Genomic DNA, 25,129 nt, shown 5'->3' on the forward strand with positions numbered 1-25,129 from the left:
ATCTGACACGGGCTATTGTCCGTCAGGTATCCCTCTATTTTCTTTTTGTAAGAGTCTTTAGCCTGTTTGAGGCCCCTCCTCAGGTCAGCTCTGGTGGTGCTGTAGAGAGCTCTGTCTCCTGTCCTAAAGGCGAAGTTAAGAGCTCTTATCAGGGTCTGGACTTCCTTTGTCATCCAGAGCTTCCTGTTTGGAAAGACGCGGATGCGTCTGTTTTCAGTGACGTTTTCTACACAGCACCTGATGTAGAAGAGGACAGACTCTTGGCGAACTCCACAGTCTATAGAATTAATTTCAGATTTCAAATTAAGAAAAACATACTGTTTTCTCTCTAATAAATAATTACTAAACCATTTATGAACAATAGCTTTAAATCCATATTTATTTAACTTAGAAAGCAAGATTTCATGATTTACTGTATCAAATGCTTTCAAAAAACACACCAGTTCCAAATTCTTTGTTATCTAAGGCAGCATAAATTCTATCCATCAGGGCCTTCAATCAGGGCCATACATATTGGATGATTTTTCCGAAATCCATATTGATACATAATACTACACAAAAATGCAAGTATGTCCTTTCAAAGTGAAATGTTAAAAGAAAAAATGGTAAAATATCCTAAATTAATGATTCATGTTTTTTCATCCATTGTAGGAGCTACAACTTGAGCCAATTTTATTCAAAGTTAAATATGATGCAGATTTCTTATTTCATGCTTTTGTGTTGTGCTTCATGCTATTTGAGGTCATAAATAATGTTTAAAAGGTTAAAAACATTAATATTGGATGGATATAGCATTTGTTCCTGTGTTGAAAACTTACATTCAGTAGCTTTCATCTCACAAGCAGCCGAGAGCTGCATCAGGCACTGAAGCACTGTGAGACACTGTGACTGTAAATGTAAACCATCTTTCTTCCTTTTTTTTTTAAATTGGATTCCATCTCTGGTCACTCACATTGTATTTAATTGTGCAGTATCGAGTGTTTTTTTTTTTTTCTTTTTGATTTGGGAATTTATGTTAACATGTCGCTTGATGCGTCACACTGCCTTCTAAAAAAGTGCAGTGTGTACCTAGCTGTTACAGGTAAGTAACAGCCAGTGCAGGGCTGTTACTTGTAACAGCCCTCCACTTTTTCCACATTTTATTATGTTGCAGCCTTATTCCAAAATGGATGAAATTCATTTTCCCCTCAAACGTCTACACACAATACTCCATAATGACAATGTGAAGAAAGTTATGAGATTTTTGCTAATTTATTAAAAATAAAATTAAAAATAAGGTGTATATAAGTATTCACAGTCTTTACCATAAAACTCAAAGTTGAGCTCATGTGCATTGTGTTTCCACTGATCATCCTTGAGAAGTTTCTATAGCTTAATTGGAGTCCACCTGGGGTAAAATCAGTTGATTGGACATGTTTTGGAAAGGCAAACACCTGTCCACATATAGTCCCATAGTTGTGCATGTCAGAGCACAAACCAAGCATGAAGTCAAAGGAATTGTTGTAGACCTCCGAGACAGGATTGTCTCTAGATCTAAATCTGTTGAAGGGTACAAAATCGTTCCTACTGCTTTGAAGGTCCCAATGAGCACAGTGGACTCCATCATCTGTAAATGGAAGCGGTCCAGATCCACCAAGACTCTTCTTAGAGCTGGCCACCCATCTGAACTGAGTGATCGGGGGAGAAGGGCCTTAGTCAGGAAAGTGACCAAGAACCTGATGGTCACTTGGTCAGAGCTCCAGCATTCTTCTGTGGAGAGAGGAGAACTTTCCAGAAAGACAACCATCTCTGCAGCAATCCACCAATCAGACCTGTATGGTAGAGTGCCACTCAGTAAAAGGCACATGGCAGCCCACCTTTATTTTTAATAAAGTTGCAAAAAAATTCAAAAGAACTTTTTCATGTTGTTATTATGGGGTGTTGTGAGTAGAATTTTGAGGGGAAAAAATTACTCCATTTTGAATAAGGCTATAACATAACAAAATGTGGAAAAAGTGAAGCGCTGTGAATGCTTTCCAAATGCACTATAAAAAAGTACTAGGTCAGAAATGGTGTGTAAATCGGGAGGTAACTTGTTCTGCAGTCTGGGGCCAGCTACTGCAAAACAGTGATCACCCCAGAGTTTGTATTCTGATCCCGGAACATCTAAGTAAAGTTGACCAGATGCTCGTAATATCCTGCTGTGCGGAAGTTTAAAATTCTGACAAGTAGGAAGGTACAAGGCCGTTCACTTTATAACAAACATTAAAATCTTCAAATCAACTGAAATCCAGTGGAGTGAGTAAAGTACAAGTGTAATGTGGTCATGTCTGGAAGTGTTTGTTGAAAAACAAGCAGCGGCATTCTGCACAAGTTGGAGGCGTGCAAGAGAACACTGGTTAACAGCAGCATAAAGTGCATTACAGTAATCAAGCCTGGAGCTGATGAAAGCATAAATGGCCATCTGAATATCACATCTACTGAGAAAGTGGTTTACTTTAGCCAGAAGTCAGACACAGCTGGAAAAAAAACTTGCTTTGTCAACAGAATTTATTTGTTGATCAAACTTCAAACAGCTGTCACATATTACTCTCAGAATCTTGAAAAGTTTTTTTCAGTAATTAACCAGAACACCAAAGTTCATATAAAATGTCAGTTTTTGTAATTAGCTGATTGCACTGTCTGCGTTAACTTGCATGCAGCAGCCTGTTCTTGTACTGGGACAGTGATTCAATACAAATGTCGATCAGTACGCTTTAGCTTTAAGTTTTATATTAAAGAAAAAGTAGTTAACCAGTTCCACTTAACCATCCAAATTTCTCAATGGAATAATGTAGTCGCATTTCTGTCCACTCTGAGCACCTTACGCACAGAGCAGGGCTGTCCCCACCTCCTGCAGAAAGCAGGAGACAGAAGGACAGAAACAGTGTGACTCACTGAAATGTCTCACCGGCGAATTGGTTCCCCCTAAAAATTGGTCCGCCCTGCCTTCACTGCGCATGTGTCATTAGCTGTGGTTCACGGACTATCACCTTGTTTCTGCTTAAAACTGCACTCCAGTCATCATCTATCTCAGCGACAGATATCTAAAGCTTTTGTACAACAATCATTTCCACATAAATTCAGACATTATTTCATCATAATAAATGGAGGAAGCGATCAGAACACCGCGGCTACACGAGCTGCTAGCTGACACATTCACCGTGCGTCGGTCATTTCAAAGTGCCACAGATTTTTGCGGAGTTTCTGCTTAAAACAGCCTCGTTTCTGCTTAAACTGGCTTTAGAATGATTTAAGAGGTCTTACCTTTATCATCTGATGTTAATAATCCCATTAATCCATTTGATCGCTTTGGGTGAAGAGACTCTCTCTCAGACGTGCTGCTGTGGTCCAAAATGACGCATGCGCAGTGAAGGCAGGTGTCGTCGCTGGTCTCAGGAATACAGGGGAACACAAACCTATCTACCACAAGGTTCTAATTCTCACAGAGGTAAAATAGTACAGTTTTTAAAAAGTCAATATATTGTACATTGTAAAATAAATATGGAATGAGGATAAAATTTTGGTAAAATTATAGGTGCAGGTTTTTTTTTTTTAACTAAGACGGCACAATGGCTTAGTGGTTAGCACTGTTGCCTCACAGCAAAACGGTCCTGGGATTGCTTTTCACCTGGTCCTTTCTGTGTGGAGTTTATTTGTGTTCATGTGGGTTTCCTGTGGGTGCTCTGGGTTCCTCTCACTCCAAAAGACATGCAGTTTAAGTGCATTGGAGACTTTAAATTGATTGTAGGTGTGCATGTCACTGAGTCTGTCTGACTATGTGGACCTCTAGTAGACTGGTGTCCTGTCTATGGTGTATCCCCCCTCTTACTTACTGAATGTTGGAATAGACTCTGGCCCCCCGTGACCCTTAATTGGAGTAAGGGGTTTAGAAAATGGATGGATGGTGACTTCTTAGGTGTTCATTGGAGGTTGCCAGTGCCTGTGTCAGTTAAGCTGTTCCAGTCATCTACCACTCTGTTCAAAGATGTTGCTTTTATGCTTTTAGGCTTTTATGACTTCCTCCTAAGGTCTCACTGTCATAGAATAAAACTCCCTGGAATCTGATTAAATTATGACATTGTATGTCTCTTATAAAACCTTTAGTCATAATCTTTGATGAGGTACTGTATCAAATGCTTTGGCAAAAATCTAAATAAATGATATCTGTTTCATAATATTTGTCAACATTTATTTTAGCTTTGTGACTTTGCATTGATCCCATAGTTCTCAAACTGTAGTGGTATGCAGGTTCCCTTTGGTGGTACTCTGAATCAACCAAACAAACTCATTTTTACCCAAGGTCATCAAATATGGCCATTGGGTATTGTGAAGGCTTTGCGTCCGTCCGTCTGTCTGTGCTTAGCATAAGTCCATTGCTATTACTGCTAGGGTCTTGAAATTAAGTTGAGACTGTTTCCATCCAAATCAAGTGAAAAGATTAAAAATACAGACATTTTACTCATAAACCCTTGATTTTTAGGTAGCATGGACTGGTCTAAAGTCATGCGCAAAATATTTCTATGATTTATAAAATACAATATTCGGGTAGGCCTTACAGAGGCTCTTAAATGATGCATGTACGAGGTCTATTAGAAAAGTATCCGACCTTATTATTTTTTCAAAAACCATATGGATTTGAATCACGTGTGATTACATCAGACATGCTTGAACCCTCGTGGGCATGCGAGAGTTTTTTCACGCCTGTCGGTTACGTCATTCGCCTGTGGGCAGTCTTTGAGTGAGGAGTCGTCCACCCGCTCGTCGATTTTTTTCATTGTTTAGGAATGGCTCAGAGACTGTTGCTTTGTTTGATAAAAAATTTTTCAAAACTGTAAGGCACAACTGAGTGGACACCATTCAATAAATTCAGCTGGTTTTCAGTAAAAATTTTAACGGCTGATGAGAGATTTTGGTCTGGTAGTGTCGCTTTAAGGACGGTCCACGGCGCCTGACAGCGATCTGCGCTTCGAGGCGGCAGCGTCTCGCCGTTTCAAGTTGAAAACTTCCACATTTCAGGCTCTGTTGACGCAGTAAGTCGTCAGAGAACAGAGAACTTTCAGAAGAAGTCGGCATGAGGAGTTTATTCGGACATTCCATTGTTAACGGTCATTTTGTAATGAAAGAACGTGCGGGCAGAGTCGCATGTCGGGCTGGACCCGACCGCGGGGGGTCGCGGCAGGAAAAACACCTCCGTTGGAAATCTTAACGGGCAAGTTGGAACATGCCCAAGCTGTTAAACAATTTCTCAGTTACTCACTTGTTGAAAGCCATTAAAAGCCGCCTGAATTCTACAAATGGTTTTCAACACGGAGGTGTTTTTCCTGTCGCGGCGCACACAGATTTGCCGAGTCGTCACGGAAACGACTCGGCGAATTTGCGCGTACGTCTGTCATTAAAAAAATGTCCTTAAACAGTGGAATGTCCGCATAAATTCCTCATGCCGGCCTCTTCTGAATGTTCTCTGTTCTCTCACGATGTCCTGGGTGAATTAAGCCTTAAATTAGGATGTTTTCAGCTCGAAACAGGCCGACGACAGCGCCTGGAAGCGCTGCAGGACGTCCCGCTCCGTGGGAAGTCCTTACACCGACAGAAACACCCCATAATCTCTCATCAGCCGTTAAACTTTTCACAGAAAACCAGCTTAATTTCTCGAATAGTGTCCACTCGGATATTCCTCACAGGTCCAGAAAAAATTTTGACAAAGCAACGCGCGCCGTCTCGAGCAGCGTGTGAAACAAAGGAATTCAGCCGAGAGGGCGGGACCACATCTCACTCAAGGCCTGCCCACAGGGAAATGACGTCACCGACACGCGTGAAAAAACTCACGCATGCGCACGAGGGTTCAAGCATGATTGGTGTAATCGCATGTCATTCAAATCCATATAGTTAAAAAAAATAAAATAAAAGGGTCGGTTTATTATCTAAGAGACCTCGTATAGTGCTTTTACACAGATAGCTGTACATTAGCATTCATCGTCATCCTAAGAGAAAAATGCAACACATTAAAGGAGATGGGGTGCCTGGATGCGTGGCTCTACATAATGGGATACAGGGGAATGGTGATCGGAGTTTAAAATAGGTTAGACACCATCCCATTGGGTTTTGCGAAGGCTTTGTGTCCGTCTGCCGTGCTCAGCATAAGTCCGCTCCTATTATTGCTACAGTCTTCAAACTTTCTTGAGGCACAGACCTTGGATAAGTTCAATGATGGTTAACCTTGACCTAGTTTAAGAGATCACATTCTGTTTCCTGTTTTTATGCTACGAATCATGCATACTGTTAACAACAATAACATGTCATTAATTGTGAGTGGCTGAGGTTACAGAGGCAGGGCTATGACATTGCTTCACAAAAGTTCCATGTGTTCAGTGTCTTTGTGCCGACGTGACCAAACCCAAGCCAACCTGAGTATCATTTCAAAATATTTGTCAAAAACGCGCCCCAACCCGCTGGGCCTGCATCAGGTATCCACACTTTAGTTTACAAGGATATGCAGTCATTTTGACAACTTCTCCAGAACTGCAACAATCGGAACTTCTCCAGAATCTACAACACATTTTGACAGAGGAGAACCAACTCTGCCAAAATGTGTCGCAGATTCTGGACCGATGCTGTGTATGTGAGGCCGATCAGTTCTTCTTTATCCAGTTGTTAAGCGTTGACGTAACGCATCACGTGATAAATCTGTTTCCGGGTCCAAAGACCTCCAAGTTTACAATTAAAGTTACGTCTGTATGATCCTTTTAAGGATTTACAGTTTAAGTTTAATTTGTGTTTACATGGTGCGCAAACCTCCCTCCCTCCCTTCTTCACCTCCACCTCCATTAAACGCATTCGTCTGGCTCTATGGTCGGAACACTTAATAAAACTTTTTTCTTTTACTTTACATATTTTATTATGCACAGGTAAAATATACGTCTGTTTGTTAATAAAACAATTATTTATTACAGTAAACAGGACGTTAAAGTGCAAACTTCACTTTCTCCGCGAACAACATGAAGAGGAAGCGATCGCAGCTCGCTGCAACTCCCATTAAAAAGAACGGAGAAACAACCTGAGCGTCTGACATTTTTACATAAAACAAATGCAGTAACAGTGTCTAAAAACCCAGTTAATATATCCAGGAGAGTTTTAGGCACAATATACAAAAAGTTTTATGTTGAGATGTTAATGCTGTTGTCTGTGTACAACGGTGTAAGTGCAGCCTGATCAGATCGTCTCAGTGCAGTTCTCAATGTTAATGACAGCTGAGGTAGCGAGAGCTGGCAATGTCGTCCAGGCTCGGCAGAGAGCAGCCAGTGATCCCCTGGACCGTTTTGATCACCCTCTGCAGTGCTCTCCTGTCTGCTGCTGAGCACCCCACGTACCACGCTGTGATGCAGTACGTCAGGATGCTCTCGATGGTGTCTCTGTAGAACAACACCAGCAGCTTCTCCTCCAGATTGTTCCTCTTGAGCACCCTCAGGAAGTGGAGTCGCTGCTGGGCTTTCTTCACCACCACTGTGGTGTTGACAGTCCAGGAGAGGCTGTCAGAGAGCTGCACTCCCAGGAACCTGATGGAGCCAACCCTTGATGTCACCTGCATCTCTAATCTATCTTGAGGTAACTGCACTCTGAAGTGAGTGCTTAAAAAGTATAAATAAGGACACATCAAAATAGGAACAGTGTGTGAGTATGTTAATACTTACACTTTCTGGACTGTTTGTCTTATTCACTTTCAGTGTCCAAAGTTTGTTTGTAATTTTTTACAGTGTAATAAAATTCTAAATAAAATTTTCAACATTTTCTCTGTCTGGTATAAAATTGAGGGGTCACTTGTATGTACAGACGTTTAACCCTTGTATCTTGTTCAGGTCTGGTGTGCCTATTTTTGTTTTTTATTAGGTGAACAGTGAGACGATTAATTATTTAATTGAAATGAAATAAACATCTGTTGAGTATGTTAACAGAAAATTGTTTGATTGTGTTGAATTAAAAACCCAAAAATGCAGCGGGTCCACCAGACCAACAAACACCAGTTGAATAACAAAAATATGTACACCACACAAAGGTAATATATATATATATATATATATATATATATATATATATATATATATATATATATAAGATTTAAAATACCTGACTTGTTGTGATCATCAGTGTCTGCAGACCCCTCAGATATTTTCTGTATCTTTAGTATTACAGTAGTATCGTGTTGAGAAGAGTTCCAGAAGGATTTATGATCATCCTTAATCCTTGCTGTTGATCTCGATTATGTATTGAAGTGTCCTTGAGCAAAACACTGCACCTAACAGTCGACACATTTCACTGATGATCTTGGCATTGATGTGTGGGTGTGATTATAAGTTGCTTTAGATGAAAGTTTCTGGTGTCACAGTACGTTACAAGTGCATAAAGACTTTAAAAAATTAACACCAAGCAGATTAACTACTCACATTAAAAATGATCATATCGCAACAGATCAGCACTGAACAGCTTGTCTGTAAATCTGTGGCATAGTATTTCATTCCTTTCTCTTTGAGCTGGAGCAGAGATTCATGGTGTCATTAAACAGTGATGATAACATGATTCTGTGTTATGTGTTCACCAACAAAAGATTCAACAATTTTATTTCATATTTCTGGCACATTCCCATATTTTAATCTCATAGCTATGTTATGTTAGATTTGGAAGTGCATGGTTTGTTTTGGTTTGTGTGTTTGTCACTCACTCACTCACTCACTCATCTTCAACCACTTATCCGATATCAGGTCGGGGGGGCAACAACTCCTGCAGGGGACCCCAGACTTCCCTTTCCCGGGCCACATTGACAACCTCTGACTGGGGGATCCCGAGGTGTTCCCAGGCCAGTGTGGAGATATAATCTCTCTACCTAGTCCTGGGTCTTCCCCAGGGTCTCCTCCCAGATGGATGTACCTAGAACACCTCCCTAGGCAGGGACCCAGGAGGCATCCTAACTATTGCCCAAACCACCTCAGCTGGCTACTTCAATGTGAAGGAGCTTCTCACCCTATCTCTAAGAGAGACACCAGCCACCCTCCTAAGGAAACCAATTTCAGCCGCTTGTACCCGTGATCTAGTTCTTTCGGTCATGATCCAACCCTCATGATCATAGGTAGGAATGAAGATTGACCAGTAGATCTAGAGCTTCGCCTTTTGGCTCAGCTCCCTTTTCATCACAACAGTACGGTAGAGTGTATGCAATATCGCCCCTGCTACGCAGATTCTCCAGCCAATCTTGCGCTCCATTTTCCACTCACCCATGAACAAGACCCCGAGGTACTTGAACTCCTTCACTTGGGGCAAGACAGGGAATGCGGTCTTGTTTTTTTTTTTTTTTTTCTTTTTAATTGAACAGGTATGATTGAACATTCACTAATTATGAATTCCTCCCTGTCATATCCACTATAAATGGCCAGTTAATTGTGAAAGTGGAACTTTTTGTCAAAGCGCTGTGTATCCACTGCTGTATTCTTTTTGTGTGCAGAGCCTTTTCCTCCAGTTGAAGTCGGTGCCCATTGACAGCTTGACATACCGACTGGCAACTTGTGTGTTTCTGGTCAACTATTACCACAGCGGGCTGCGTGCAGTGGCACACCTCTGGCATGAATTTGTCTTAGAGTTACGCTACCGCTGGGAAAACAACTATCTCATCTATGGGTGAGTAAGACACTGTTAAACATTGACTGAGTGGCTGTAATGCATATTCAGAGATGTGTCAGTTATCACTGTTGACAGCTGTGCCAAATTTCAAGGATTTCAACACAAACATTAAAGAAAACATAGTATGAATAGTGTCAGTGCAGCATCCTCTGAATCTTAATAACACCTCTGCTTATGTGTAGTCTTACACACCTCTCTGCAGCTTCTCTCCCCCTGCCATCCCCTCATTACCCCATCCCCGTAGAGATGGTGCCTGCTCCCAGACCACCAATAACCAGCAGAAATCTATTTAAGCATAAAAATTCAAAAAGAAAAAATAATATAGCACCTTCAACTGCACCACAGACTAAAACAGTTAAATGTGGTCTATTAAACATTAGGTCTCTCTCTTCTAAGTCCCTGTTGGTAAATGATATAATAATTGATCAACATATTGATTTATTCTGCCTTACAGAAACCTGGTTACAGCAGGATGAATATGTTAGTTTAAATGAGTCAACACCCCCGAGTCACACTAACTGTCAGAATGCTCGTAGCACGGGCCGGGGCGGAGGATTAGCAGCAATCTTCCATTCCAGCTTATTAATTAATCAAAAACCCAGACAGAGCTTTAATTCATTTGAAAGCTTGACTCTTAGTCTTGTCCATCCAAATTGGAAGTCCCAAAAACCAGTTTTATTTGTTATTATCTATCGTCCACCTGGTCGTTACTGTGAGTTTCTCTGTGAATTTTCAGACCTTTTGTCTGACTTAGTGCTTAGCTCAGATAAGATAATTATAGTGGGCGATTTTAACATCCACACAGATGCTGAGAATGACAGCCTCAACACTGCATTTAATCTATTATTAGACTCTATTGGCTTTGCTCAAAATGTAAATGAGTCCACCCACCACTTTAATCATATCTTAGATCTTGTTCTGACTTATGGTATGGAAATAGAAGACTTAACAGTATTCCCTGAAAACTCCCTTCTGTCTGATCATTTCTTAATAACATTTACATTTACTCTGATGGACTACCCAGCAGTGGGGAATAAGTTTCATTACACTAGAAGTCTTTCAGAAAGCGCTGTAACTAGGTTTAAGGATATGATTCCTTCTTTATGTTCTCTAATGCCATATAACAACACAGTGCAGAGTAGCTACCTAAACTCTGTAAGTGAGATAGAGTATCTCGTTAATAGTTTTACATCCTCATTGAAGACAACTTTGGATGCTGTAGCTCCTCTGAAAAAGAGAGCTTTAAATCAGAAGTGCCTGACTCCGTGGTATAACTCACAAACTCGCAGCTTAAAGCAGATAACCCGTAAGTTGGAGAGGAAATGGCGTCTCACTAATTTAGAAGATCTTCACTTAGCCTGGAAAAAGAGTCTGTTTGCTCTATAAAAAAGCCCTCCGTAAAGCTAGGACATCTTTCTACTCATCACTAATTGAAGAAAATAAGAACAACCCCAGGTTTCTTTTCAGCACTGTAGCCAGGCTGACAAAGAGTCAGAGCTCTATTGAGCTGAGTATTCCATTAACTTTAACTAGTAATGACTTCATGACTTTCTTTGCTAACAAAATTTTAACTATTAGAGAAAAAATTACTCATAACCATCCCAAAGACGTATCGTTATCTTTGGCTGCTTTCAGTGATGCCGGTATTTGGTTAGACTCTTTCTCTCCGATTGTTCTGTCTGAGTTATTTTCATTAGTTACTTCATTCAAACCATCAACATGTTTATTAGACCCCAATCCTACCAGGCTGCTCAAGGAAGCCCTACCATTATTTAATGCTTCGATCTTAAATATGATCAATCTATCTTTATTAGTTGGCTATGTACCACAGGCTTTTAAGGTGGCAGTAATTAAACCATTACTTAAAAAGCCATCACTTGACCCAGCTATCTTAGCTAATTATAGGCCAATCTCCAACCTTCCTTTTCTCTCAAAAATTCTTGAAAGGGTAGTTGTAAAACAGCTAACTGATCATCTGCAGAGGAATGGTCTATTTGAAGAGTTTCAGTCAGGTTTTAGAATTCATCATAGTACAGAAACAGCATTAGTGAAGGTTACAAATGATCTTCTTATGGCCTCGGACAGTGGACTCATCTCTGTGCTTGTTCTGTTAGACCTCAGTGCTGCTTTTGATACTGTTGATCATAAAATTTTATTACAGAGATTAGAGCATGCCATAGGTATTAAAGGCACTGCGCTGCGGTGGTTTGAATCATATTTGTCTAATAGATTACAATTTGTTCATGTAAATGGGGAATCTTCTTCACAGACTAAAGTTAATTATGGAGTTCCACAAGGTTCTGTGCTAGGACCAATTTTATTCACTTTATACATGCTTCCCTTAGGCAGTATTATTAGACGGTATTGCTTAAATTTTCATTGTTACGCAGATGATACCCAGCTTTATCTATCCATGAAGCCAGAGGACACACACCAATTAGCTAAACTGCAGGATTGTCTTACAGACATAAAGACATGGATGACCTCTAATTTCCTGCTTTTAAACTCAGATAAAACTGAAGTTATTGTACTTGGCCCCACAAATCTTAGAAACATGGTGTCTAATCAGATCCTTACTCTGGATGGCATTACCCTGACCTCTAGTAATACTGTGAGAAATCTTGGAGTCATTTTTGATCAGGATATGTCATTCAAAGCGCATATTAAACAAATATGTAGGACTGCTTTTTTGCATTTACGCAATATCTTTAAAATTTGAAAGGTCTTGTCTCAGAGTGATGCTGAAAAACTAATTCATGCATTTATTTCCTCTAGGCTGGACTATTGTAATTCATTATTATCAGGTTGTCCTAAAAGTTCCCTAAAAAGCCTTCAGTTAATTCAAAATGCTGCAGCTAGAGTACTAACGGGGACTAGAAGGAGAGAGCATATCTCACCCATATTGGCCTCTCTTCATTGGCTTCCTGTTAATTCTAGAATAGAATTTAAAATTCTTCTTCTTACTTATAAGGTTTTGAATAATCAGGTCCCATCTTATCTTAGGGACCTCGTAGTACCATATCACCCCAATAGAGCGCTTCGCTCTCAGACTGCAGGCTTACTTGTAGTTCCTAGGGTTTGTAAGAGTAGAATGGGAGGCAGAGCCTTCAGCTTTCAGGCTCCTCTCCTGTGGAACCAGCTCCCAATTCAGATCAGGGAGACAGACACCCTCTCTACTTTTAAGATTAGGCTTAAAACTTTCGTTTTTGCTAAAGCTTATAGTTAGGGTTGGATCAGGTGACCCTGAACCATCCCTTAGTTATGCTGCTATAGACTTAGACTGCTGGGGGGTTCCCATGATGCACTGTTTCTTTTTATTCACCTCTTTTTGCTCTGTATGCACCACTCTGCATTTAATCATTAGTTATTGATCTCTGCTCCCCTCCACAGCATGTCTTTTTCCTGGTTCTCTCCCTCAGCCCCAACCAGTCCCAGCAGAAGACTGCCCCTCCCTGAGCCTGGTTCTGCTGGAGGTTTCTTCCTGTTAAAAGGGAGTTTTTCCTTCCCACTGTCGCCAAGTGCTTGCTCATAGGGGGTCGTTTTGACCGTTGGGGTTTTTCTGTGATTATTGTATGGCTTTTGCCTTGCAATATGAAGCGCCTTGGGGCAACTGTTTGTTGTGATTTGGCGCTATATAAATTAAATTGATTTGATTTGATTTGATTTATGTGTGTGTGTGTGTTGATCTAAAAATGATTTGTTATTGGGCACAGAGCTTTTATGTAGACATCGTTAGTTACCAGAAGGTGTTTGTGCTTAAGACCACCAAAAACCTGCTCTAAAGTCCGGCACTGTCTTCTTCTGTGTCTGACATATGTGGCTTCACAGTGTGGTGTCTCTTTCAGGGAGACTTTTAATTCTCAGCTTCAATCAGTGATTGACAACTGATCCTCAGATAACGCCCCTCAGTCATGTGTGACTTCAATGAGACCACTGGCACTGGTGGGGCTGGCTACAAGAATTGTTTCAGACTTCATGAACCTGGTTAATGTATCAAAAATGGCTTATTGTTCCTTGACCTTCCACAAAGTTGAGGGCTATATGTTGCTGCATCCTGGTTTTGACACCCAGAACCACACTGTTGGATTCTGTTTTCTCGTATGGTGATGTTGATGTTCTTGTGGAAAAACACTGGAGATGTCTGAAGAACTGTAGGCACTACAGAAGTGCTCAATTTGTGAATTTGAACAACAGACCTGTGTCTTCCTTGAGGATTCAGTTGAAGACTTACAGATTGCCATTTGCTTGCTGCCCAAGATTAAAGTTTATAATTCTTCAACATGGGACTGTGTCTCGGGAATGTAGATGTAATCTGGCTGGATGATAGGCAGACATGGACACAACCAGGGATTTAAATAAATAATGAGCATTCTTTCACAACCAGACCCTGTAAGTTGCTGGGGATGAATGAATGAATGAAAACTGTTTATTTCGAACATTTGATACAACAACAATTACAAGATAGATCAGTAAAGACAACAACAAAAAAGTTCCTACTGTGTACCCAACATGTCCGAAAAGGGGTAGGGTGAAGCATCAGCTTATTTATCCCTACCCCTTCTTCCCCACAACCAGTAATACCCTTTGCCACATATACACATAGATTCCTACACACCTAAACCGATATATATATATCGGTTATATATCGGTGTATATATATATATATATATATATATATATATATATATATATATATATATATATATATACACAAAAACACCCTAACCCTCATTACCCTTCCTCCTCCCTATACCTAGAAAAAAACATATTTTTGTACCGCTGTTTGAACTGGTTCATGCTTGGACATTGCTTGAGCCCCACTCCCAATCTGTTCCACATCCTCACCCCACAGACAGAAATACAGAAACCTTTTAATGTTGTTCGTGCCCACTGATGCTTTAAATTAAATTTCCCCCTCAGACTGCAATCCCCTGATCTGTTAAAAAACATATTTTTAATATTTGCTGGAAGTAAATTGTTTATTGCTTTATACACGATTTGTACTGTTTGAAAATGAACCAAGTCTGTGAATTTTAAGAATTTGGATTGTAAAAATAGTGGATTTGTATGATCTCTATAGCCAGTATTATGAATAATTCTTATAGCTCTTTTCTGCATTACTGATAGTGATTGTGTTGTACCTTTATAAGTATTACCCCATGCCTCTGCACAGTACTGTAAATATGGTAAAACCAGTGAGCAGTAAAGAATGCGGAGTGAGTTGTGGTCCAGAATATGTTTCGCTTTGTTTAGAACTGAAATGCTTCTTGACAGTTTACTTTGTATATGTTTTATATGAGTCTTCCAGTTTATCTTATCATCTATTATTACCCCCAGAAACTTATTTTCATGTACCCTTTCAATATCTACCCCCTCGACTTGTAACTGAACCTGTATGTCTGTATTACAATATCCAAATAACATGTATTTTGTTTTACTTAAGTTTAATGATAATTTGTTTCTGTCAAACCATATTTTCAATTTTCCCATTTCTATACTGATCCTCCTCAGTAACTCCTGCAAATCCCCCCCTGAACAAAAAATGCTTGTGTCATCTGCAAATAATACTAATTTTAATATTTTGGAAACATTGACAATATCATTTATATAAATTAGAAACAGTTCTGGACCCAATACTGACCCCTGTGGGACGCCACAAGCATTGTCCAAGCATGATGATGTATATTCCCCCAACTTCACAAACTGTTTTCTGTTACTTAAGTAGCTTCTCACCCAGTGCAACACCAACCCCCTAATCCCATACTGTTCAAGTTTACTGATTAATATGTCATGATTGATTGTATCAAAAGCCTTTTTAAGGTCTATAAATATTCCAACTGAATGTAATTTGTGGTCTATGGCGTTTGTAATCTCCTCAACTGATTCTATTAATGCAAGTGATGTTGAACTATGTGCTCTGAATCCATATTGACTATCAGTAAGTAATTTATGTTTATTTATGAATTTGTCTAATCTATTATTGAATAACTTTTCTAATAATTTGGAAAATTGTGGAAGCAAAGAAACAGGTCTATAATTTGTGAAGTGGTGTCTATCCCCAGTCTTATACAGCGGCACAACCTTAGCTATTTTCATTTGATTGGGAAATTTACCGGTTTGAAATGATAAGTTACAGATGTGTGTTAATGGTTCTACAATCCATTCAATGACCTGTTTTACCACCACCATTTCAATTTCATTTAAATCGGTAGATGTTTTCTATTTACAATTATTCACAATGTCTATAATTTCTTTTCCATCCACTGCTGTGAGGAACATTGAACAGGGATTTCTTTCTATGAGATTATTATCCCAATCCTCAGGTTGGGAATTGGGAATTTTTTCTGCCAAGCTTGGTCCAATATTTACAAAAAAATTATTAAAACCGTTGACTACCTCATCCTTATTTTCCTTCTTGACATTATTATCAATGAAATACTGAGGGTAACTCTGTTTTTTATTACCATTTTTGATAATGCTATTTAATATATCCCATATTCCTTTAATATTGTTTTTGTTATTATATAATATGTTACTATAATTTTCCTTCCTACATACCCGTATAATATTAGTTAATCTATTTTTGTATTTCTTTTATCTATTTTCTGCCTCTTTAGTCTTTAGTTTTATGAATTCTCTATACAGTGTATTTTTCTTATTACATGCATTTCGTAACCCTTTCGTCATCCATGGTCGAGCTTGGATTTTTTGTTTTCTGTAGTCTTTTTTAATTGGACAATTTTTATCATATAATGATGTAAATATTTGTAAAAAAGTTTCATATGCACTATCAACATCACTTTCACTGTATACCTTTTCCCAGTTTTGCTCCTGTAAATCCTTCTTTAGTGTGTTCATGTTTCCTCTGTCCGCACTCGCCTGTATTTTATTTTCTCCTCTGGCTGATTCCGCCGATGGTTTCTATTATAAACGATGAAAACTGGTAGATGATCACTAATGTCATTGATTAATAATCCACTCACAGTGTTATTCTCAATATCATTGCTGAATATATTATCAATAAAGGTAGCACTATGGGATGTAATTCTGCTTGGCCTGGTGATTTTTGGATATAAACTCATACTGTACATTATACTGATAAATTCATCTGTTATTTTATGCTTATTTGGATTGGACAGATCAATATTTAAGTCACCACAAATGAACACAGTTTTTTGATTAGTTTTTGAAAACATTTTTTCCCATACAGTCAGTGAATGTTTCAATACTAGATCCTGGTGCTCTATATATACAGCTGACTAATACATTTTTGCTTTTTTCTTCACATATTTCAATAGTTATACATTCTAATAAGTTATCAATCACAGTTGTCATATTGTCTACTATTTTATAATCCATGTTCTTATCCACATACACAGCCACTCCTCCTCCACTCTTATTCTTTCTGTTTACACAATTAAATTCATATCCATCCAGTTCAAAATCCATTCCTTTATCTTCATTGATCCATGTTTCTGATATAGCAATTATGTTAAATATTTTTTTAAATTGACTTAAATATTCTTTAATGTTGTTAAAGTTTGCATATAGACTTCTGCTGTTGAAATGGATTATTGATAATTTGTTATCCGTTTTAATGATCCGATTAAACTGTTCATCTGTATAATAGCAACAACTGTCATTGATATTTGAGAAGAAATTATTGTCCGGGTCTATATCGTGCTCCAAGTCCAGTACATTGTGGTCTGTGTATTTAAATGTTCTCAGTTCTACTTTTCCATGATCAGCAATCCTTTGAGTTATATCCTTCTTGTCTCCAGATGTAGATGATGTAGTAGATGAAAAGGTTCCTCTGGTCTGTGTCATGGTGTTGTGATGTGTTTGTGTCCTCATACCTTATTGGTCGTATTTGTCCAGATCCTCGATGTTCCTGATTACCATAACCTTCGCTTGTTCTGGTGTTCCATTCAATTTGATAAATGTTTTGCAGTTGGATGTCCATGTCTGTTGAATTTTTCCCTGCTTTTTTAAGAAACGACCTTTCCTGGCGATGTCTGCGTTTCTTTTGGTCAGATGTTCATTGATGAATACGTTTGTTCCTTTAAGTTTCCGTCCCTGTTTTAACAATGCCATTTTATGTTTTCTGTTGACAAACCTCATTATAACTGCTTTTTGACTTTTTGATATCGTCTCCCTCCTCCGCCGTCAGTGCCTTCTTCGGACCCATGGTCAGATAACTCCGCGCTGGCGCCTCGGGCCTCGGTAAAGCCGCGCCGGTGGATGTGCGCTGACGCCTCGGGCTTCAGGTGGAGCCGCGCCGGTGGATGTGCGCTGGCACCTCGGGCTTCAGGTGGAGCCGCGCCGGTGGATGTGCGCTGACGCCTCGGGCTTCAGGTGGAGCCACGCCGGTGGATGTGCGCTGACGCCTTGGGCTTCAGGTGGAGCCACGCCGGTGGATGTGCGCTGACGTCTCAGGCTTCAGGTGGAGCCGCGCCGGTGGATGTGCGCTGACGCCTCGGGCTTCAGGTGGAGCCACGCAGGTGGATGTGCGCTGATGCCTCGGGCCTCGGTAAAGCCGCGCCAGTGGAACTGCGCTGACGCCTCGGGCCTCGGTAAAGCCGCGCCGGTGGAACTGCGCTGACGCCTCGGGAGACATATATTTCCAAAACACTGTGGAAACAAAGTAAAGCAAAGTAAAGGGATTGTTTTGGATTCACCACTGTTTGTAGGAGGACATGTTTCATATCTTATGGCACTCTGAATATCATCCAAGTTCGTTCCTCCCTCCCTAAGGAGGTCTTCCAGGCACGTCCATCTGGGAGGAGACCCGGGGAAAACCCAGGACTAGGTAGAGAGATTATATCTTCACACTGGCCTGGGAACGCCTAGGGATCCCCCAGTCAGAGGTGGTCAATGTGGCCCGGAAAAGGGAAGTCTGGGGTCCCCTGCTGGAGTTGTTGCCCCGTGACCCGATCCCGGATAAGCGGTTGAAGATGAGTGATGAGTGAGTCATTGTGACATGAGATGTTCATGTAATCTCTACCCGATGTACTGGTTCTTACATACTTACATTTTGCACAGATGTTCCCAAGCTTAACAATCATTCACTGGATACGATGTTAAAGTATTTGTACTTATTTGCTTTACTTTGAATGGCCTTTTCTTGGAGCTGAGATTTGACAAAGCATACTTGCAGATTTATGAACTTGTAATATTAATTCCAAAATTATCTACTGGATGTTATTTCATACTGAATTAATCCATCCCTGTCTATGTCCAAATCCTCCAAAGCGTTTTGAAAATTTCTTCAAAAAGGCAGAAATCTCTCATTTGTTTAAATTGTGATTTCCAGTTTGTCTGTTTGTTGAAGTCCAGATCTTCTGCAGTGTGTTCTGAGCTAAGTCAATACCACTATTTGAGAATAACATGCATGTTACAAAGTATAAAGATGCAACAGTAATTACATTAGTTGTAATGCTTTAAGTACTGACAAAAGGGTCAGCAGTGTAGTATGGAGAGTATTTCTTCAGGGAGGAGTATGACATTTGAAATAGTCATGTTAACTTACCTATTGTCCTTTTTCTGAATCTACAGCCTGGCCAGTGGACCTCCTGATCTTCGCTGTTGTCTTCTACACCAGAAGCTCCAGGTAACTGTTAATACCAACATGTTTTTTCCCCCACAAGATTACATCAATGCATTTGAAATGGTTGACTTCATAAACTGACACAAAGTGTCAGTGACTGCTCTCAGTCTGTCATTTATTAGCATACGAATAATGAATGCTTATGAGTTCAATGGTACAGATATTTCATGAGGTGAAAGATGGAATGTTCCATTCAGTGAGGCAAAGCCGAGTTGAATGGAACATTCCAGCTTTCACTGAAATAAATATTTGTTCCATTGAAAGAATGAAAAAACATTTATTATTTGTTTTATATTATGGCCAGAATAGATTCTTGTCATTTGATATTTAATTAATTTATAAACAACAGAAAAGGGACTTACTTACATTTGGTGTTCCACTGGTGTTTTGATGTCAACAGTCCAACATAAACTTTAAATTGCAGTCCAAAATTGTTCTCAGTCAACTTACAAAAACAGTTAGATCGTTCAAAAATAATTGCAACGCTGTAGTCCGAGATGCTGTACTTCCAAAAAAAAAAGACTGTGTCGTTCTCTGTCCAGCGAAAAATCACGTTGTCCAGCTTTTCATCATAAAAGCCCAGTCACACGGCACACGACAATTCCTGAACGAAGGGAAAAAGTAAAAAAAAAAATCACAGTTCATTGAGAAAAGGTGGATGAAAGAGCTTTATTACTGAATAGCCTGTGAAGCAAGAACACAAAAGGGACGAAAGAGGAAATTAACACAACCGAAGCTAACGATATCAACGCTTTAAATGAAATGCACCTGGAGCCACAGGTGGAGCAGTGTGTGTCTGCATCTCTGCGTTCCAGGACTCGGCACTGGGATGGAGCTCATACGAGGTCTGTTAGAAAAGTATCGGACCTTTTTATTTTTTTCAAAAACCTGATGGATTTGAATCATGTGTGCTTGCACGTGCCAACCTTGAACCTTCGTGCGCATGCGTGATTTTTTTCACTTCTGTCGGTTGCGTCATTCACCTGTGAGCAGGCTTTGTGTGAGCACTGGTCCTCCCCCCTCATCGGATTTTCATTGCGAGGAAAATGTCTGAACAATTGGAGCAGCGCTGAATCAAATTTTTCCAGAAACTGTGAGAGACAGCCAGGTGGAAACCATTGGGAAGATTCAGATGGCTTTCGGTGACGATCCTGTGGGCATCACACAGATTAAGGAGTGATACAACCGGTTTAAAGACGGCGCACAATGGCGGAGGGCGCGCCGCGCTCCGAGCGGCCATCGACAGGCTGAAACGACCAGATCATTTCCAACGTGAATGCTGTGTTGATCCGGGACGTCGTCTTACTACCAGAGAAATTGCAGAAGAGGTGGACATCAGCACTTTATCGGCACATTCCACTGTTACAGGAGATTTTGTATTGAAAGACGTGCGGAGGAATTTGCGCGTCCGGACGGAGCCGCTAATGGCCCAGAACAAACGCAACCGACTGGCGTGAAAAAAATCACGCATGCGCACGAAGGTTCAAGGTTGGCTCATGCAAGCACACGTGATTCAAATCCATCAGGTTTTTAAAAAAAATAAAAAGGTCTGATACTTTTCTAACAGACCTCATAGAGCCTGAGTCCTGGAGAAACTGCAAACAGAAGCTGTGGAGATCTGTGCGCACATCGGTGGGACGACCTGCTCTGGTTCCTCATCCAGAACTAAAGAGGGATCATCTACTTCATCATCAGAACCCACACTGTCTGTCGACACACTGCTCTCCGTCTTGCTCCAATTTAAAAAAAAAAAAAAAACCCTGTGGTGTGCCGTGGTACATAAGGGTTGGATTGTCATTCCTACACTCATATTGTTATATTTAATAAAAAATAATAAGCGCACGCAGGAGCTGCTGCTGTCGCTACTGCTGTGTTCAAGTACCATCAGAAAATAACCAACTTTTTTGTTGTTACAAATTCAGCTGTTGCTTGTGGCAAAATAATTAATTGTATCCACACAAAAGATTAATTCTGGTCTATATAAGGTGTCTGAGCCCATTGAAGCAGACTCACCACACAGATAAAAAAAAATCCAAGCAAACAGGCTGAGTTTGTCCTGTAATTTCCGATGGTACATGAACGCAGCAGTAGCCTCAGTGCTCACAAACTGGCTTCTGCACTGTGTGAAGACATTCAGCCGGTTGAACGAAGTCAAACTAAACAATAACCTTATAAAAACTTTAAAAACTTCAAGAACGACAGCAAAACAAAACACGGACGAATTGAGGTTTTCGTTGCCCTTCGTTCAAATTTTTCAACAGGTAAAAATCCTGACGAAGTGCCAGCTGCAAGAACGAAGCTGCGTAAAGGTTAAACGATTCCAACGAAAGTCCAGATTTCTTGTTTCGTCAGGCCTTCGTTGCCATTCGTAAGTGCCATGTGACTGCGCCATAACAGCTCTTCATGCCTCCAAGCAGCTTACAGCATAGTGGATTTGTTTTTTTGTGTTAGAAGAATTAGCAGCATCAATTAGCTCCTTCAAATCGTTGTCTGCCAGCAAAACAAATGCTGCCATGTGTAGCTAAACACCATCCCCAATAGTGTGAGCGCATGCAGTGGTCGGGGCATTTTATATAGCACCAAAATTGCATGCTAAAAATAACTTTGGCACGGTAAATTAAACACAGTGGCAAATGGTTTGATTAATCCATGACACATTGCATACAACCCACCAATCAAATGACAAGGATCCACTCAACCATAAATCATGATAACGTGCTGCTGTTTAATGACAACAAAACTGAAATGAGTATTTTGTTTGCATTGAGAAGAGAGGTTGTATCACTCACCTTTCTGTACATATTCTACAACTGGATACAAAATGCTGTGAAATAATCTGTGATGGAGTTATGTTTTGTTCATATAGCTCCCATCATTTTAAAATCTTGTAACACAAAGGCAAAGTGATATATAGTGAGACAAAAATACACTAATAGCACTGACAATTATTGCTGCATCTGTGCACTTCTCAATTTTGTTTGTTTGTTTTTCTTTTAGAAGTTTGGGAGGTCCTTTGACTTCTGCTCCAGTGTGACTTATAGACACTCATTGATGATGATAACAACAGTGTTCCCAGGAAACAACACACTAACCAAAAGAAACTCCTCCAATAATAAAAGTACACTACAACAATGCACAAAATTCCCAAAATAAAAAGCTGATAACAGATGTAATGGACTCACATTTTTATTGTGGCATTTCCAACACTGTGGGTAAGCAGTCCTTGTTTATACATCTTGCTTATTTTTGGAATTTTTTGCCACAAGCTGAGGGCTTCCAGCAAAGATCTACTCTTATGTTTTTTGTTCATGACAATCTGATATTTTCTCTTGTCCATACTGCATCTCATAACATCCAGGGTGGTCTTCATTACATGTTAATTTGTTCATCATGCTTATTTTTGGAATTTAAAAGTCCTTATGTTAAGTAACAACACACTTTGTGATGTGCACATGTGCTACACTGAGCCCCTGTTCATTGTTAAACTCACCCCCAGTTAAACGCTGTGTTAAAAAGTGAGTTCCACATACATTTTTACACTGAGTCAGTCCACTTTCTGCTTCCTGCATAATATCTCAAATACAACCCCAATTCCAATTACGTTGGGACGTTGTGTAAAATGTAAATAAAAACAAATCCTCTTCAACCTATATTCAATTGAATACACCACAAAGACAATATTTAATGTTAAAACTGAGAAATTTTATTGTTTTTGTGCAAATATTTGTTCATTTTGAAATGGATGCCTGCAACACGTTTCAAAAACATTGGGACAGTGGTATGTTTACCACTGTTTTACGTCACCTTTCCTTCTAACAACACTCAATAAGCGTTTGGGAACTGAGGACACTAACTGTGAGTGTCATGATTGGGTAAAAAAGGAGCATCCCCAAAAGGCTCAGCCATTCACAAGCAAAGATGGGGCAAGGGTCACTACTTTGTGAACAAAGTGGTGATCCTCTTTAAAATTCTTTAAAAATCCTACAATGTGATTTCCTGGAATTTTTTTTTTCTCATTTTGTCTCTCATAGTTGAAGTGTACCTATGATGAAAATTACAGACCTCTCTCCTCTTTCTAAGTAGGAGAACTTGCACAATCAGGGACTGACTAAATACTTTTTTGCCCCACTGTATTTGCAAAAAAACAATAATGTTTATCAGTTTGAACATTAAATATCTTGTCTTTGTGGTGTATTCAATTGAAGATAGGTTGAAGAGGATTTGCAAATCACTGTATTCTGTTTTTATTTACATTTTACACAGTGTCCCAACTTCATTGGAATTGGGGTTGTATAACTGTACAGAAATTAGTCACAGCTATGGACATGCTCTATAAGGATTTTAAAATCCTAGTGAACAGAGACTAGTGCATAATTGAATTTAATAATCTGGAGGGAAATCTTTGATAAACTGTTGGTAGATGGTGATGTGTTTGGTAACTGTAAGAATCTTTGAGAAAATGGTAATATGCTTATACTACCAAATAACTGTAAACTGTTTTGTAAATATTATTTACTTAAGCAAGAAAAATGTCCACTTTGTTTCTGTGTAGATGCTGAATTGCTGTATTGAAAGGAAGAGAGCGAGGAATGAAGCACGAAATCTGCTGGATGGAGGCAACGAGAAAGGCAGGCTGTTGGGCAGCTGTAAGAATGGACGCCCCGGGGCAGAGTCAATGGCATCAAGCACAGCGAGGGAGGCTTCACCAGCAAAATCTTGGGATTCATGGAGCGACAGTGAGGAGGAATTCTTTGAGTGCGTGAGTGACCAGGGGGAAATGGAGGTTCCACATGCAGAGAAGGAGAAGGACACAGCTAAGAGTAAACCAGAGGGCAGGCTGCACCCCTTCAACAAAATGAACCTGCTCAACTCGGCAGTGCCTCTCTACGTGCCCATCACACAGGTCAGAATGTCTGTGCCAGGATGACTGCACTTCATCAGCTTTGCTATTTTAGACATCCCATCATGTCCAGTCAGGAATTGTAAAAATAGACATCTTTAAAAACAAAGTCCTTCATGCTTTAAATATAATGTTTTATTTTGGGGCAACAGCCGGTGTTGGCCCACACAGTGGACTGTAACCACTGGGATGAGCTCAGTTTGTTGCAGCTGTCCTGAATGTACGTCTACTACATTAATATTGAGTAAAGGTCTATGGGCTGAGAATTGTTCATTTTAAAACTTAGCACATCACAAAATATATTTAGAGCCTAAAAATGGTTAAAATTAGCTTAAAAATGTGTGTCTACAGCTGTGGCGGGTCTGTGAACTGAGCTTCAACAACTCTGAAGGCAGAGTCCAGACCCTCATTTATCATAAAAGGCTAAGAAAAGGTTTGAACAACTCCACCTGCTAGACCCACAAAAATGGCCACTTGGCCACACCTCTGCCTGCTATGGACTATTAAAAAATCTTAAATTTGTCAGACAGTGAGACAAAATAAATTCTGTTTAGAAAAAAGATGCATCAAGATGCATCGATGGTTGTTTTATAATGAACACATTCATGATGTAATTATCCAAGATCTGCTGTGGCGACTCAGTGCAGGGGTGGTGGACAAGTAGTTAGTGCACTTGGTTTCAGTGCAGATGGTTCCCGGTTCAAACCTCACCCCTGCCACATTTCTCCATGTAATGTGGCGGTCCATCAGGAAGGGCATCCAGTGTAGAATTTGTGCCAAATTGACATGCAGATCCAAATTGGATCTGCTGTGGCAATCTTGAGTGAAAACAAGGGGAACAGCTGAAAAGTTTTACTTTTTATGAATAAAGACAGAGTAAAATTCAATGAAAATATTCAATTGATAATTGCTAGTAAATGTTACTTGAGTTATTC

General features: G+C 39.9%; 1 protein-coding gene across 1 annotated transcript in view; it reads left to right on the forward strand.

The window, feature by feature from the left end:
• Nucleotides 1-25,129, forward strand: part of rab3gap1 (RAB3 GTPase activating protein subunit 1) — a 146,880-nt gene that overhangs the window by 80,869 nt on the left and 40,882 nt on the right. The window contains exons 15-17 of the mRNA XM_034186125.1: nt 9,512-9,684; nt 19,243-19,297; nt 23,847-24,197. Coding sequence (XP_034042016.1) covers nt 9,512-9,684; nt 19,243-19,297; nt 23,847-24,197 — 579 coding nt within the window. The remainder of the gene's footprint in view (nt 1-9,511; nt 9,685-19,242; nt 19,298-23,846; nt 24,198-25,129) is intronic.

The sequence above is a fragment of the Thalassophryne amazonica genome, chromosome 14, assembly GCF_902500255.1.
Source record: "Thalassophryne amazonica chromosome 14, fThaAma1.1, whole genome shotgun sequence".
In the NCBI taxonomy this organism is placed as follows: Eukaryota; Metazoa; Chordata; class Actinopteri; order Batrachoidiformes; family Batrachoididae; genus Thalassophryne; species Thalassophryne amazonica.